This window comes from Ctenopharyngodon idella, chromosome 17, assembly GCF_019924925.1.
Source record: "Ctenopharyngodon idella isolate HZGC_01 chromosome 17, HZGC01, whole genome shotgun sequence".
Taxonomy (NCBI): domain Eukaryota; kingdom Metazoa; phylum Chordata; class Actinopteri; order Cypriniformes; family Xenocyprididae; genus Ctenopharyngodon; species Ctenopharyngodon idella.
In genome coordinates, this window is record NC_067236.1 from 20,414,798 (window position 1) to 20,433,553 (window position 18,756).

General features: G+C 33.0%; 1 protein-coding gene across 3 annotated transcripts in view; it reads left to right on the forward strand.

The window, feature by feature from the left end:
* The first annotated feature begins 1,006 nt into the window (after positions 1-1,006).
* The window catches only part of LOC127498081 (1-phosphatidylinositol 4,5-bisphosphate phosphodiesterase beta-4), a 59,594-nt gene continuing 41,844 nt past the window's right edge, over positions 1,007-18,756 (forward strand). For 2 of the 3 annotated variants that reach the window (XM_051867036.1, XM_051867037.1), the window contains exons 1-9: positions 1,010-1,513; positions 3,450-3,538; positions 7,053-7,133; positions 7,976-8,035; positions 8,382-8,525; positions 15,055-15,134; positions 15,667-15,720; positions 15,985-16,066; positions 17,455-17,555. In XM_051867036.1, the coding sequence (XP_051722996.1) occupies positions 3,455-3,538; positions 7,053-7,133; positions 7,976-8,035; positions 8,382-8,525; positions 15,055-15,134; positions 15,667-15,720; positions 15,985-16,066; positions 17,455-17,555 (686 nt within the window). In that variant the 5' untranslated portion in view covers positions 1,010-1,513; positions 3,450-3,454. Of the gene's footprint in view, positions 1,514-3,449; positions 3,539-7,052; positions 7,134-7,975; positions 8,036-8,381; positions 8,526-15,054; positions 15,135-15,666; positions 15,721-15,984; positions 16,067-17,454; positions 17,556-18,756 lie in introns of all 3 variants that reach the window. The other variant, XM_051867038.1, reaches the window with a different exon arrangement.

The following is an 18,756-nucleotide window of genomic DNA, read 5'->3' on the forward strand; positions in this document are numbered from 1 at the left end:
GATGGGTGTGAAATAAAGTGTATGTGACCTTTTAGATCTATTTTACAGTAGACTGTCACTCTCACTGATTATGCAACACTTAATGTGTATTTTTAAATGTATATTAATAGTTTATGACACTTCTAATTACTAAATTTAATTATTTAAATGTTCGATTGAGATTGACTTCAAAAGGTTCCTATTATTTTCCCTTTATATTTCGTGCCTAACAATGCTGTTATTCACTGTTGGAGCTTATTGCTTTCATAAAATGGTTAGTCCATCAAAACATTTATTTTAATAGGCCTATTTATTTCAGTGGTGCAGTAATACTGATGTAATGAGGTCACAGGTCACGTGGCTCAACCAATCAGAATCAAGGACCAGAACTATCTGTTTTATAAACCTAATAAAAACACAACATACAGATATTATTGAAGCTTTAATCCTGTTAACAAAGTTGGTTAGCATCAGAAATAGATGATTTTAACAATGCTTTTGTTTGCGATCAATTTGACCCCAGGAAAAAAAAAAAAAAAAAAAAAAAAAAAAACATTAAAGAAAAGTACAAAAAAAATCACATTATCTAAAAATAAATAGCATGAAAATAGATACTAGCACATATGGAAGCTTGTTTCTGCCACTAAATTAGAAAAAAAAGGTAATTGCGACTTTTTATCTCACAATTCTGACCTTTTTTTCTCAGAATTGCAACATATAAACTCGCAATTGCAAGTTATGTCAGAATTGTGAGATATAAACTCACAATTGTGAGAAATAAAGTCAAAATTGCGAGTTATAAACTTGCAATGGCGAGTTACAAAGTCCAATTTTGAGGAAAAAAACTTCATATGAGTTTATAACTCACAATTCTGACTTTATAACTCACAATTCTGACTTTATAACTCACAATTCTGGATTTATAACTCACAGTTGCGTGTTATAATGTCAGAATTGCAAGATCAAAAGTCGCAATTATACTTTTTTATTGTTTATTCAGTGGCGGAAACAAGCTTCCGTAAGTAACTACGTTTTAAGAATTAGCCTACATGTTAAAACGGCTTGCCATATATACAGTGAGCATATCAGAGCATGAGAAAATGGCATTTATTTATATTTAGTATCTTAGGGTCTCTGATACAGTAAGTCAAGTAAGAAATTTTATGGAGGACAAGCGAATAATCGAATTGAATTCTTGTTTATAAGATTAGGAAAAGTCAGCAGTCTGATACTACAGTATAACGTATGTTTCGACCTTTTCAGGCACTTACGGAACATGATGGGTTTTTTTTTTTTTTTTTTTTTTTTTTTTACCCTAATTAGTTATTATAAAGTGTTATTAATGATATTTTCAAGAACGTAAAGAGGAAAATCGTCGTCCATGTGATACATCTGTATGGTCTGCCGAGCAAGTTCTCATGCTGTAATGCAGAAGGAGGCCTGTGGGTGTCGCTGTTCAATCATCTGAAATGTTTTAACGTTCCCATCAGGCATTAAAGGGAAAATCAATCACACTGGAGCAGCAGTATAGCGGGTGAGTGAACTCAAACTCAACTTTTACCAAATAAAATGAAGTGAACTTTAACAATGAGGCATCATCTGTTAAATATCGTCTGGATTACTCAGATTAGTTCGGATTATTGAGATTAAATCAACATCTGTCCATCAATCAGCTGATTTGAGACAAACTGATTCAATCAGTGCGTTTGATTCACTCTTGTAACGTATATCTGTCGTTTGTTTGTTTTATGTTGTAAAACGGTTTCATTCAGAACATTATATGTTACAGTAAATGTATGAGTAATTGTTTGTCCTGCGTTAAATACATGTATTCCCACACAACATACTGTAGGGGAAACCGGGGCTAGTTGTCACACGTTTACTTTTTACAATTTACTTTTTTTAAGTCATTTTTGTATAAGCACAATAAAACTTTTGAACATTTCCATCAGTAATTCCCTTTAAAAATTATTTAAACTAACAGTGGGGCATGTTGTCACAACAGGAATCTGTAGTATTATATGATTTTCATCATAATTTAGATAGTAAAGCATATGCAACAAAACAATTCATAAGTGTAAAAATGTGAAATCTAAAATATTAAGCAATTGTTTTGTGAACAAATATTGTAGTTAACAAAATTTAAATAAAATACATGTGACAACTTGCCCCGCCCTGACATTAATGTGAATTAATCTTGTCTGGAGTACAAAGTTCAGCCTTTCAATTGACATCTGCTTTCATTAATGACTCCTGTCTTAATGTGTGAGTGTGGATTTATTTATGTATCTCATGTATTCAGTTCACTGTCATTTAATGAACTACATACTGCATGTTTGTTATACTGAAGTATTAAAATGTTGAGATATTGAGCTACAGTGAACATGTTTTATATCAGTATGAGCTGGATTTCCTATATGCATTTCATGAATTGACTTTACTTTCACAGATTTACAGCATGTGTTCACAGGACAGACACACTTTAGGATGTGTGCTTATTAGTCCACATCTCTCTCTCTTTCTCTCTTTGTGTTTTCTCTGTGGTGTTTTCAGTGAATCTCTTCTGTAGGATACTATGAGCTCAGCTGCTGTTCATTGATGATTTTCAAGCAGACATGAGCAGCACTTTGAAGTTTCCGTGTGCAATCTTTAACGTGTGATTCATTAACCATGAGAACCTGAGTGTCAGAGTGTTTTCAGGAGAACAGACCGACAGATTGCGATTTTCCTTTCTTTTTTAGTAGAAGAAGGTACTAAACCTGAGATTTTTTAAATATGCATAATTGGAAAAATAATTCCTTTAAAATGATACACTGCAAAAACTGCTTTTCTTATTTAGTATTTTTGTCTTGTTTACAGTCTAAATATCTAAAAAAAAAAAAAAAATCTTAAATCCAGATGCTTTTACTAGATAAGTAAAATGACATTAAATATCATAATGAATTTTTAAAATATTTTTTAATATTATATTTAGGAGAATATTATATTATTTTTACGAGAATCAAACACATTTGCCATATAAAATAAAGTATTCTCATTTACCCTAATGTGTAAAAAAACAAAAAAAACCAACGCAATTTTACTATATTGTTTTCAGGAGAACAGACTGATAGAGTGTCATGGATGATTTGTTAGGCTATTTTTATTGAGGAACATCTAAAGATGAAACCATTTAAATCTACTTAAGGTTGAAGACATTTCTGTGTGTTGAATTGCAAAAAATAGATTTTCAGGAGAGTATGTGCAAAACTGTTGCGATGAGCAATAATAATAGTGATGCTGAAGTTTCTGAAATATATATATATTTTTTTTTTTAAAAACCGCACATGCTCTGTTGGTCCAAGCATCTTTTGGGCTGGACTTCTGAGATGTAGTCAGGCCTGATTTATATGGACCTCCCATGATTATTAAATCTCAGATTCACTCATTCTCTCGTACTGAATGCTGTTGTTTTATTTTCCATCCTGTAGGTCAAATGGCAAAACCGTACGAGTTCAACTGGCAAAGGCCTGTTCCTTGTTTCATGCAGGAAGGGGCATTTTTTGACAGATTTGATGAGGTATGAATATTTCTCAGATTCATTGTCTTTGTTGTTTGCTGAAAAACGTGTTTATTGATATGTGTACTATTGTAAATCATTAAATACAGTTTTAGAAGAGGAAGGTACTTAACCTGAGAATACTTTTTTTTATATATATATATATATATATATATATATATATATATATATAAATGCATAATTCCCTTAAAATGGTGAAAATAAAAAAGATTTAGAAAAATATTTTTTTTCGTAATTTTTAGCCTATTAAAGAGCATAATGATTTTTAGCATAATTTTTGCAATTTCTATATTATATGAGAAAATGATATTATTTTATGATTATATTATGAAGCACATTTGCCATAAAAATGAAGTATTATTCTCATTACTCTAATGTGGAACAAAAATATTATTTTAAAAGAAAAACATAAACATTGTGATATTTGAGTATCATAGAGATGATATTAATATTTAGAATTTTTATTTTTTCCATTTTTATTTTCATTTTAGTTAAAGTTTTAGTAATTTGTTTTGTGTTTATGTCCTTTTTTTTTAAAGTCTGTTTTCTATTAATTTTTATTTCAGTTTTTTTTTTTTTCAGTTAACATTTATTTCAAGTAAATAATTTTTTTATGGTTTTAGTTTTAGTAATAACCCTGTGTATATATCATCTTCACTCAAATTGTTGCGTTTTCTCTCAGCATTTGACATTTTTCCTCTTAAAAGCTGAATTTGACGTTTTTATACAATGTGCAGTGTTTCCGTGACCGTCCAAAGCATGTGAATATGAGGCACGCAATTGGTTGTTTGTTGCTAAGCGTCTAGCTGTAACATTCTAACACCGTGTCGTTTCCCACTGTACAAGTTTGGCACCGCAATAGGGCTTTTCGCACTGCGCTTAACCCCGGGTTATCGTTGTTCTAAACACCGCTTTTAACCCCGGGTAAAGGAACGTTTCACACTTGTAATTTAGAATTGGGGTTAGCACCGCTTTTTTTACCCGGGGTTATGTAACCCTGCTCCGGAGTAGGGTTAGCACTGCTTTTGCGGTGTACAGTGTGAAATTTGTCCAGTGTGAAACGATGCGGTGTTAGAATGTTACAGCTAGACGCTTAGCAACAGACAACCAATCACATACTTTGCCTGCTTTGGACAGTCACAGAAACACTGAGCATTGTATATAAACAGTAAAATCAGCGTTTGAGAGGAAAAACGTCAAATGCTGACAGAAAACACGACAATTTGAGTGAAGAAGAGACCGTTTTATTCTTACCTTTATAGTCCGAAATGTCAAATTCAGTATAAACTCGATAGTACAGTCGGCAATACGAGGATGCGCAATGCTAGAGCTTATGTAAACAGGTCGCGTGCTGCGTTTATCCTATGGCAAGCCGTTTTGACTTTTATTCATTCTCAGGATATGAAATCTTGATATCAACAATTCAATTTTCACTAGTTAAAATGCTAATTGTTGATATCAAGAATTGATTTCTTACTAATCGAAATTCCAATTTCACATATCAGAAAAACAATTCCTACTAGTAAAAATCATAATTTTTGATATCAATAATTACATTGTTACTAGTAAAAATGCGAATTTTTGATATCAAGAATTTAATTGGCACTAGTTGAAACATCAGTTCTTGATATCAACAATTGAATTGCTACTAGTAAAAATGTATTTCTGATATCAGTATAATATAGATATCTAAAATGGCTTTCTTACTAGTAACAATCACATTCATGATATCAGAAACTAATATTGTCACTAGTGACAATCAAATTATTGATATCAAAAATTAACGTTGTTACTAGTAGCAATTCAATTGTTGATATCAAGAATAGATATTTGCACTAGTAACAAATTAATTATTGATATCAAAAATTATGATTTTTACTAGTGAGAATTGTATTTCTGATACGTGAAATTGGAATTTCAACTAGTAAGAAATCAATTCTTGATATCAACAATTGAATTTGTGGAAATGTAATTCTTGATATCAAAAAGTAGCGTTTTAACTAGTGAAAATTGAATTGTTGATATCAAGAATTAACATTGTTACTAGTGGAAATGTAATTCCTGATATCAAGAATTGAATTGTTGATATCAAGATTTCATATCCTGAGAATGAATAAAAGACAAAACGGCTTGCCATATTATCTAAACAATGACACTGACACTGCAAATATGCAAATAAGAACATTAACCCAGGATTTAGGAATGTACAATGTGAAACGTCACCTTATAAATACCCAGGATTAGTTTCTTAACCCCGGGTAAATCATGAGCAGTGTGACACGTGAAGCAAGATAACCCAGGATTCCCTTTACCCTGGGTTTAGAATGACCCAGGGTTAAATATTACAAGTGTGAAAAGCCCTAATGTGGGGTTAACGCTGCAAAAGCAGTGCTAACCTTGCTCCGGAGCAGGGTTTTATAACCTCGGGTAAAAAGTGGTGCTAACCCTGCTTCTAAATTACAAGTGTGAAATGTTCCTTTACCCGGGGTTAAAAGCTGTGTTTAGAATGACAATAACCTGGGGTTAAGGGCAGTGTGAAAAACCCTAATGTCATTGTAAAAAAAATAAGATTAGTAGAATGGTAGCTACTTTTTGATAGTAATTTGTAGTGTAGCTAATTACTTTTTCAGAATGGTAGCTTGACTGTATCTTAACTTAAACTTATGAGTAGCTTGTCAGGGTAGCTTCCCTAAAACTGGTGCTTAATTACTCCGCTCTCAATTTTTCTGGGACCCGGACATGTTTTGTGAGATTCACTCAAGCTAATAGACTAAACAAAACAAACATTATAGCTATAGCTGGTATAAATATACTATGTTTTATGTTAATGTTTGAAGTAATGTCATCATTCATTCACAAAGAAGATGGAGAATGGACGCTGGTGACTTTAATCTCAGAGGATATTGTGAACATCTGTGTTCTCAAAGACATTCGTCCCCTGGGAATATTTGCTCAGGCTGGAGAAGTTTATCTTGGAATAAAAGTTTTCTGGAAGGATGTATTCTCATGAACGATGTGTCAGAGACTGGATCGGAGTTGTTAAACCAGCGTACAGATTTCCCATGAGGCTTTCAGAGCACTTGGAGGTCTCTTTCCCTATTGATATGAGATGAAATTCAGCTTTATTTGTTTATTATCATTATATCTTTTCCATTATCTCTTGAATACTTAAATGAAGTGGGATGGAATGTTGATTCTGTTGACATTATGAAGGTGGTTTATTTTATTATGTTTATTTTTTCCCAAGATGCAAAAAGGAGTTTCTTTCTTTCTTTTTCTTTATAACGTGGAGTTTCTCATAGCAGCTCTTTCAATGATCCAATGATATTTTCAGTGATATAGTGAGTCTGTTTATACATTTATAAAACATGATTATAAAGTGTTATAAATATTAGTTATATGCACATCAAGGTCTATTAATGTAATAAAATGATAACAAACATGTTTCAAATGAAGCTTAATCACAGCTGACCCCAGAACATTGATTATTTCTGCTTTATTTCTGCGTTTGCAGGATCCGTTCGTCTATGAATCAAACTGTTTTTTCAAGGTGGATGCTTTTGGATTCTTCCTGACATGGAAAAGTGAAGGAAAGGTACAAGTTGTGTGAGAATGTAATGCATTCTAGTTTCTAGTTGTTTATTTTCCAATTCATGTGCTATACTTTAAAGGAGACCTTTTATGCCTCTTTTTGAGCAAAAACGCACAGTTTTTGTGTGTCCCTTTAAATGCAAATGAGCTGCTTTCAAGAAGAGGGCGGAGCTTCAAGAGCTCATGCTCCGGCATACAGACAACAACAAAACAGGACAATCTCACGCACTGAAAATGTCAGAAACTGTCAGTATCGGCGTTCGTTTCAAACCGGAGTCGGAAAATGATGCCTATAGAGCCAGAGAATATATTCTGCATTGAGATAGAACAGGTATATAGTTTAGTTTAATCACGGTTATAACTTTACGAACAGTTTGTACTGATCCATCCTTGAGTAACAATGTTTTAGCAAAAAAAATGTGTTTTGTATTGTCCCTTTGTATAAAGCAGTCTGGTGTAAAATGATTCACACAGACATAAATGAATTTAGGTAAATGGGGGCGCATTCCCTTCAAAAATAAAACTAACCATGAATATGAAAATTAGTCCCCGCCTCCACTCAATCACGCCAGCTCGGATTACCTGATCCTCTTTGCTATAGTAAACGCTGCACAATGACAAGTGGAAATACCGGTTTAATTCAGCCATATATGTTTGAACCATAAACTGATTCAGAAGAAGAAGAGGAAGAGCGAATTATACAGAATTATGCATATTAAAAACACCACATAGACATATAAACAACATTAAAAACTTGATTGTAACCACAGGGTGTTTTTTAAATTCATTCATTTTTAGGCTCATACATCTAAAACATTTTGATTTGTTTCATATCTTTTCGTATAGGAGGGTCAAGTATTAGAGTTTTCCCTGATCAACAGTATACGGGATATCAGTGTACCAAAGGTAAAACCAATACATTCAGCATTTGTTGATCTCTGTGAATGATTTATCAGTGCATGCTATTCTAAAGAAAAAATATTTGTCTTTGTCATCTTAAATACTGCTCTTACATGATTTAAATCAATTTGGCATTAATAAACTGAAGTACTGCTCTGGTTTTTGCATCATATATCTTGTTTCATTCATCAAGCAAATGTTCTTAAATCAGTTCATTTTTCAACAAAACTGACAGCTCTTTAATAAACATTATAAATGTGTATTTTGATGATGTTGTGGTTTGAGTAGTTATGATGATGGACTGGTTTTCTAGTGGTCGGTTTCATGCACTCGTCTCTCAAACTCTCTGCAGGATCCAAAGATTCTCTCGGCGTTGGAGGCCGCAGGAAAGTGTGAAAGTAACCTGGAGGGCAGAATCATCTGCATATGCAGCGGCACAGACCTGGTCAACCTGAGCTTCATGTACATGGTCACGCAAAACATCAGCGCTGCCAAGGTAACGCCAGCCTTCTCTAGCTGTGAGCGGGGTTATTATAGGTAACTAAAACTAAAAGCACAAAGAAATGTTTGTTACGTGAAATAAAGTAAACTTTAAAATATATTTAAAAAAAAACCTTATTTAATTTCATATAGTTAAGTAACTAAAACTGAAATAAAAAATCATAAAAACTACATAGATATATTTAAAAAAAAAAAATAAATAATAATAATAAAAATGACAAAAAACACATCAAATGAAGTGAAAACAGAAAATAAAGAATATTTTAAATACTTTTAAATTGTAAGTATTTTTTTTTAAATTATTAATAAAAACTACAATAGGTTCCCAATCATACTAAAAACACTGGCTATAAAAGAGTAATGTGGGAAAACATTATACATATGCACAGAAATAAAAGATTACGGACTAAGAAATTATTTTGAATTGATCTGTTAAACATGTTCAGAGGTTTTCAAGTGCTGATTTTTTAATTTTATCACAGAATGTTTGTGATGAAACTTGACTTCCACTTACTGTCAACACCATCAGATAATCAAAATAATGTATAACATTTTATTATAAATATTGATAAATCTAGCGTGAACAACACTAAAAAATAACTGTAAAATAACTAAACAAATTTACACAGTAATATACAACAGTAATATGCCCTAAAACAATGCATTCTGGGTAATATTTGTTGTTTTCGAGAAAGTAACCTATAGGACACTTTCTCAAAAACGACAAATATTACCCAGAATGCATTGTTTTTACAGAATATTACTTCTGTATATTACAATGCATTCTGGGTAATATTATTTGCCGTTTTTGAGAAAGAATGCATTGTTTTTATGGTATATTACTGTTTCAATGGAAAAAGGTATTTTACTGTGTAAATTTGTTTAGTTTTTAGTTATTTTTTTTATAGTGTTGATTATTTGAATTTACATTTGCTCATTTAGCCAGCACTTTTATGTAAAGCAACTTTAAAATACAAGATTGTTGCAAACTAACTGTCTAACAGTCTAATATATGTGTCTGTGTGTGTATATATAAATAAATACACACACACACACACACACACACATATATACATTATATACATATTAGGAGAGCATACATTTATGTATGTGTGTGTGTGTGTATATATATATATATATATACAGGTGCTGGTCATATAATTAGAATATCATCAAAAAGTTGATTTATTTCACTAATTCCATTCAAAAAGTGAAACTTGTATATTATATTCATTCATTACACACAGACTGATATATTTCAAATGTTTATTTCTTTTAATTTTGATGATTATAACTGACAACTAAGGAAAATCCCTAATTCAGTATCTCAGAAAATTAGAATATTACTTAAGACCAATACAAAGAAAGGATTTTTAGAAATCTTGGCCAACTGAAAAGTATGAACATGAAAAGTATAAGCATGTACAGCACTCAATACTTAGTTGGGGCTCCTTTTGCCTGAATTACTGCAGCAATGCGGCGTGGCATGGAGTCGATCAGTCTGTGGCACTGCTCAGGTGTTATAAGAGCCCAGGTTGCTCTGATAGTGGCCTTCAGCTCTTCTGCATTGTTGGGTCTGGCATATCGCATCTTCCTCTTCACAATACCCCATAGATTTTCTATGGGGTTAAGGTCAGGCGAGTTTGCTGGCCAATTAAGAACAGGGATACCATGGTCCTTAAACCAGGTACTGGTAGCTTTGGCACTGTGTGCAGGTGCCAAGTCCTGTTGGAAAATGAAATCTGCATCTCCATAAAGTTGGTCAGCAGCAGGAAGCATGAAGTGCTCTAAAACTTCCTGGTATACGGCTGCGTTGACCTTGGACCTCAGAAAACACAGTGGACCAACACCAGCAGATGACATGGCACCCCAAACCATCACTGACTGTGGAAACTTTACACTGGACCTCAAGCAACGTGGATTGTGTGCCTCTCCTCTCTTCCTCCAGACTCTGGGACCCTGATTTCCAAGGGAAATGCAAAATTTACTTTCATCAGAGAACATAACTTTGGACCACTCAGCAGCAGTCCAGTCCTTTTTGTCTTTAGCCCAGGCGAGACGCTTCTGACGCTGTCTATTGTTCAAGAGTGGCTTGACACAAGGAATGCGACAGCTGAAACCCATGTCTTGCATACGTCTGTGCGTAGTGGTTTTTGAAGCACTGACTCCAGCTGCAGTCCACTCTTTGTGAATCTCCCCCACATTTTTGAATGGGTTTTGTTTCACAATCCTCTCCAGGGTGCGGTTATCCCTATTGCTTGTACACTTTTTTCTACCACATCTTTTCCTTCCCTTCACCTCTCTATTAATGTGCTTGGACACAGAGTTCTGTGAACAGCCAGCCTCTTTTGCAATGACCTTTTGTGTCTTGCCCTCCTTGTGCAAGGTGTCAATGGTCATCTTTTGGACAACTGTCAAGTCAGCAGTCTTCCCCATGATTGTGTAGCCTACAGAACTAGATTGAGAGACCATTTAAAGGCCTTTGCAGGTGTTTTGAGTTAATTAGCTGATTAGAGTGTGGCACCAGGTGTCTTCAATATTGAACCTTTTCACAATATTCTAATTTTCTGAGATACTGAATTTGGGATTTTCCTTAGTTGTCAGTTATAATCATCAAAATGAAAAGAAATAAACATTTGAAATATATCAGTCTGTGTGTAATGAATGAATATAATATACAAGTTTCACTTTTTGAATGGAATTAGTGAAATAAATCAACTTTTTGATGATATTCTAATTATATGACCAGCACCTGTATGTATATATATATATATATATATATATATAACATATGTATTCACACATATATGTAAAGTATTAATAATATTCATATGTAATGTTATTTATATAAATATTAATATTTCACATATCTTATTTTTACATGTAAATACAATACAAAATCTGTTAAATTATATATATAAAAACTGACCGAAGATTCAACCTCTCCCTGAAGGATTTCAGCTGTAGGAAGGTCATCAAACTCACATCTAATTCCAGCTCCTGACATCTGCCTGTCACTGTGCCGTCACCGCTGCTGTGTCTTAAAGCACTGCTGATTTTATCGGCTCCTCTCAAGGGTTCGTTGATGACCCCAGGGATGTGTGCACTTGTGTTGAACTAGCAAGCAGCTGCTGTTTCGGGACCCTCTGTCGGTCGGGCGTCGTGTTTTGTCTGAAACATGTGCTTGATTCATTATTAGATTTCCAGGAAGTAAGAGTGTTTGCATTAGGAGAGCATTAGAAATGGCGTCCTTTATGTCCTGGAATCTTGTGTAAAAATAGAGCACTCATAAAACACTAAGAGACAAAAACATGTTTACAAAACAGCACATCTTCCATTTGTTCATTCATTCATTCATGCAACCTTTTAGTCTGAATCATTTTTATGGGTTCTTTCCCAGTGCATTATTAAAGAGTTAGTTTACCCAAAAATAAACATTCTGCCATTATGTACTTATTTACCCACATATCATTCCATATAACATTTGCTGCTTTTTCCATATAATCGAAGCAGTTTTCAAGCTCCACAAAAACAACAAAGCATAAAACAAAGTACTGAAACAAAACAAGAAAACATCATAAAAGTATGACTCTTAAGAATGAGTAGAATATGGGTTTGATTCCCAGGAAATGATCAAATGTATATCTAGAATGCAGTGTACGTCGCAAATGCGTAAACGTAAATGTAATGCATTCAATAGAAAGAAGCACATATGGGTTTGAAATGGGTAAATGATGACCTGATGACCTTTTTTAGTGAACTAAGAAGTATTTACAATTATTTTTTGTAAAACCCACTGTAAATGTTTCTCTTTGTGAGCTTTTGGTTTGGAGTGGCTGAAATGCATCTTTATGCACGACTGCCAGCCTGCATGGAGAGCTTCTTGAGACTCCAGAGACACCAGCAGCTTCAAATACCTGTTTGCTGCTCAACACTGGCTTTTTTATAGCTGCCCTTTTAATACAATTAACTTGTTTGACAGAAACTTTCCTTAGTAAGCCTTTATCTGGCCGAGTTCTGCTGTGCTCTAAATCACTCACAAATCTTATGATAGTTCAATAATCTGCATTCAGTTTTCACACAATATTAGTTGTTTTCATTCCTTTTGCACAACATTGCACCATTTCATGCTTTTCATCTTCAGAAAGATCTCCTTTCCCATATTGCCTGAGAACTCTGACTTGCTTAATAATGTGGAACAACCTCTAAGTAGGGTTTCTATTTACCTAAGTAGACCTGGCAAATTATTTTGTCTGAGATTGATACCAGTTATCTAAAAAGACATGGATAAATAAACAAACAAACACTTTCTTAGAAAGTACTGAAATCCTACTGATATGTCATTTGCATAATAATTTGGAACACAGTGTGTGTATGTATGTGTGTATATATATATATATATATATATATATATATATATAATATACACATACATGTATATATATGTATATATATATGAAAAAAAGCAATATCACACGAATAGCAGTGCAAAGGCTACGAGTGTGATATTGCATTTATACTACAGTGCGACAGCACGAGTGTGTAAATATCATCTTCAATCATTGAGATTTCTTGAATCTTATACACTTTCTTTGCCCTTTATATGCAATTCATTCCTGGAGCAGATCTCTGTACCCTAGAGTGTTACAACTGTGTGTAAGTGTCTTTAAAACCTTCTTTTGTGCAGAACTACTTCCTTCCACCATGGATTCAAGTCTCAAGTTGACAGTTTACCAGTTGAGCACAAGCCTCCGGTACTAATTCTAAAACGTCACATAGAGTAGATTATTATGGTATTGTGAGAGGGAGATCGACTAAACAAGTGTATTACCTGCATCTGATATTCTTTAGGTTGATGTTCATAATATTATATCCATTATAAAAAAAATCAGTTTGAATGCCGGCTGAGGAAAGCAATCTTTGTCTTTGTCCTTTTAAAAGTTAAAGGGATTTCCCACAGCGCTAAAACAACTTCCTTGTTCTGACTCACTCATTAAGACAGTCTTTGCCTCCATCTAATTGCTTAATAATGTAACTTTCACTGAAGTCCATATCACGATCCCTTTCTCAATACCAAATACGGCATATTATTTATATAAAATAATATTCATTGAACAACAATATTTAAATTAACAACAATAGCCATTATAAAGGACAATAGGAAATAAACAAGCAAACAATTCAGTCAAACGTAAAAAAGAAAAAGCAGCGCTCTAGTACAGGATTTAAGTTAAATATAGCCTAAATATAAAATTATGAAACTTAATTTTCCCCTTAACCCAAATCTATCCACTTGTTAAGTTGTGACGTAAGGAACGCTGTTTCTGGGTCCAAGCCTCGACTCGTTTAATTTGAGAATGGCATCTTTTGAATGGCTATTTATTCATTAAACATTTAACATTTTAAAGTTAAACATTTAAAATATTTACAGTCTACAAAACAGTCTCCGTGCTTACAGCGTCACAGACATTAATATTTTAACGATTTATAAAAGATGAATCACTGTCTGGCCATCTGGGATTTTGGTATGGAGATAAAGGTTATGATTATAATTTTTTTGGAAGTATTACGCCACATCATGTGTGTATATTAGCACCATTTGTTGTTTTCTTGTGGTATGAGATAGAGCGTTTGGACCCTGAAGCGGAAGTTAGCTCTGGAACAATTAATAGATTAATAAGACCAAAGATTTCCCGTTTGATATACCCCAAATGAATTATATCTCATGTTTAAACACTATGTACATAAGAGCCAGCGGCCAGTGGCCAAGATGAAGCTGTTCTCGGTGGGTACACGAGCCCTGAACGGTCGCTGACGGCCTGGAGCGTCAAAACAAATTGTAAAATAGGCGCTATGTTTATATATAAATTGCATATTTGAGGTCTAAATAACTTCATTCTCGCCAAAAAAAACCTCTAAAAACTACATTTCGTGACAAAACAACAGTAGTATTTTTCAAAAATAATACGGTGAATTTGCTCGACCTCCATGACAGTCGTAGCAACCGGAGTGATACAAACAGTGAAACCAGTGAAGATACTGGGGGAATATTGCATGGCTCTCAGCCAATCAGATTCCAGAAAGAACTGTTGTATATATGGTTAAATTAATTAACGCGGTAGTAAAGTGTTTCAGTTTACCGGTGATCATCTGTAGCTTCAGAGCATGCAGCTCAAACAGCAGTGTTTGGGACATGGCTTTTAATGATGAGACTTTTTTTTTTTTTGTAATCAGGCTCTCTATAATTTTTATGCAAATTTGGATTTAGATTTAAATTTATTGGCCAACATGTCAGTTATCGGTATCTGCTAAAATGTTCATATCTGTGCATCCCTAAATATTTCTGATGTGTCTTTCTGAGAAACAAAAATCTGAATCGATCAGCATATTAGCTTACTAGAACCGTGCATTTGTTTTGGTTTTATATATTTTTTTTGTTTTTTCAATCATTTTGGCCATGAAGAGATTGGAAACTCAGTGACATTTTAAGTTTTACCCTTATTTGCTTGTGTATATGTTTGCAGCAATGGACAGACGGCTTGCGGTCATTGATTCAGAACTCTCGAGCGAATAACGTGTGTCCGATGACCTGCCTGAGAAAACAGTGAGTGCCACCAGATAATACATCATCGCTGGAGCAATTTCAGCCTGCTAATGCGCTGTGTGTCAAGTCATTTTTAAGGTTTCATAAAGTATTCAGCCAGGAAATGATTTAGCCAGCTGTATTTCAGTCTAATTACTTATATAAGCGAATTACCCAGAAAAACATTACTTAAAGAAAAGCTTATTTAAAGTATATTCTGGGTTAAACTCGATCAGCAACGCTGGTGATGTGCTGTCAGTTCATTTTCTCTCATCTCTTAGTTTGTAAAAACAAACAAAAGTCATGTTTACAGTAATGCTCTTAAAATAGAAGTCTACGAGGCAAGACATTAAAGATGGTTAACTTTCAAATCAGAAATATGAAGCACTTCTATTAATTCCACAGGAAAATACATGTTATTTAAGCTGTAAAAGTGTTTTTTTTGAGGTGCGACTATTGTTCTATCTGAATGAACTTATGTTTATGACAGTGCAAATGTATCTTGTTGCTTTCATGCTCAGTCTTTGCTTGTGTTATGATTTATTTCCTGCAGTTGGATGCGGTTGTCATTTTTGACCAACGTGAATGGAAAAATACCCGTCAGAAGGTACTTCCAGCATTCTCATTAATGTGACGAGGTTTTTACACCTTTTTGTGATATTTGGTAGATGCCTGCTGCACGTTAATAGATCATATCTCCATATATTTTACAGTGAATATTGTTCATATGGTGAATAATAGACTTAAAAATGGCTGAATGTCAATGTGTGAGACACACAGATACAGACACCTGATCTATTGAAGGACATTCTCACATTAAAACGAGTGAAGTCTATCTTTATAACCGGTGAATGTGTCTGATTTTCTGCAGTATCACAAGAACCTTTGCCTCAGGCAAAACGGAGAAGGGTATTTTCCAGGCACTGAAGGATCTTGGTTTACCCAGTGGAAAGGTAATTTTTAACAACACTTACTTTTTTCTTAGATATCGTCACGTATATGGAGATCCAGGGTGGAGATATTAATAATGATGTAATTGTACAGATATTGATGTGAGCCACACGAGCAGAATGTTGCTTTAGGTTGCTTTTACAGGTTTCCCACGGGTGCTTAACCCTCTGGTGTTGTTCGGTCATTTTCGACTAAAATTTTTTTTTAGAAATTTTAAAATTGGTACTTTATTGGAATGGTATGAAACTCTGTGACTTTTGTAGGAGTCGCTATTTGACCACAAAAAAAAATGTGGACTTGATTTAAAAAAAAAAAAAAAAAAAAAGCTAAATGGTTGTAAAAAATTTGTCATGCTTGTGTTGTTCGCGCTGACTGCCATAGGAAATGAATGAGAAATACACAAAAATATGAAAATACAGAGAATTTTTTTGTGTGTACAATCTTCAAATCAGCCACGATACAGAAAAAAAAAATCTAAAATATCTAGAGTGCGAAATAGACACATTCTCAAGACTCAAATAAGAGTTTTTATCACTTTTGACTGCAAACAACACAAATGTGTCTATTAAATGAACAATAAACAGAGGGTTAAAAAGTCTTTAAAAGTCTCAAATTCAGGTTTAATATATTTAAGGCCATAAAACAGGCTTTTACAGGCTCACGCTTTCAGAGCAGTTTACAATCAATGAATATCACGCATTTATGCCAATAGATTGCTTATTGATCTACTGTTGATGAATTATGACAGTGTTTACCTTATGGTGTTTATGCCATACCTGCAAACTCGTCGCATTTTTAAAAAGCACAGCTGCTTTGTTTACAGGCGGTAAACCAGGGTAACCGCTATATTTCTGCATAAAATTGCATTTTCATTCAGCCGGTGGGCAGAAAAGAAGATAATGTGCATTCTTAAACTCCAAACAATTAGGATAATAATATATATTATCATATTTTAAATAAATATAAATATAATAATTTATCATTTTGACTCATCCCTTTTCTTAAAAATGGTTTAAAGGCTGAAATGTGAGGTTTACTATTTTATGTTTTCGTTTTTTGTAAAAACCTGTATTATTTGAACTGTAAAATTGTTTAAATCATCATTTTTACAGTCAGTTAAACCTTCAGTCAGTTTTGGTAAAACTTAGAAAAGTCTTAAATTTGATTTTAAAAACCTGCAGATACCCTATTTTAGCATTATGACGATGAACTGAATACTAATGTTTACTGCATACTACACAGCACGCAATATGCAATGATTATATGCTACATTTGTTGTCACATGACCTCTTTATGTTGCATGTTCTCTTTGGCAACTCTGTGTACTGCAGCAATAGTTTGAGTAGTATGGTACTATGCTGCTATGATTCATATTCATGTCTTTTACCAGAACGATGAAATCGAGCATGAGATCTTCACCTTTCACAAGTTCTACAGCCTTACACAGAAGATTTGTCCCAGAACTGATATTGAAGAACTCTTCAAGAAATTGTAAGCATGCAACATGCACTTTAGTTCTATATTAAATATACAGTATATTAAACAAATTATGAGCAACAAATATAAAGCTTTATTATTCAAAACGTGTGAAATCAGCCAAGATATTCTGAGCTGATTGCTCTTGTCCAAACAAAGTATTTAGTATTTTGCTAAATGATTTGTAAATAGTATAAAGAATATTATCCATTATTATCTATTATAATCATTATAAAATTAAATTGACACTGTTTTTCTTAATACATGCTACAGTACATCCTGGTCTTACTGTGAAAGATTCATCAGTATATGTTATTCCTAAAAAAAAAAAATCTTAATATTATGTGCTTTAAAAAAAAAAAATGTTTCTTTTATACTTTGTCTTTCCATTGAATTCATTTCATATTTCATTAAACAATAAACATTTTTTAAAAGGTCATAATTTTTCTTTCCCTCAGTATTTCTTCAATGTTTTATTTTTATTTATTTTTATTTTGTGTTAATAATACCCACCACCAAAAAAGGAATAAAAAATAAAGACAATAAATTAAAAAATAGATAAATAATTATTTTTCATCTCCAAAAAAAATTAACTTTTCACATATTTATATCATGCACTTGTAAGACATAATACTTAATAATATTAATAATAAATTAATATTTATATAAGATATATTATAATTTATATAATATAAGAGTTATGACAACTTTGAGTGAAATTACATTTAACCAACAAGCTACATTGAGTTAGAGGAACTTTGTAGCATAAACACAAATTTTTAAGTTGATGACTCAAAAAAATGAAGTCGCTCAAACTACCAGAGTTGTAGCCTTATCTATTTCAGTTCAAATCAACAGGTATCATAGCACATGGTAACATAACTTAATTAACATGTCTATTTAATGACCAAGTAAGATATTACTTGTCACTAGCATTAGTCAATGTTACTACTCTACTCTTCAGCACAATAATAACCACAAAAACTTCAACATTACAGAAACTCTTAAATGTCAAACATAACAGCGTTAAACACTAACAGGTCTTTCCCTTCACTAAAACAAATAAATCAACACTTAATTTCAACATTTATTCTCCTTACCCAATCCTATGCAAAGCATGCTGGGAACTAGAAATCCACTGCCTAATTCCTGAAGTTATCAAGTCAATTTCATTAAGTTACAACTTAAATTAATAAAAGCCAATTAACAGAAATTT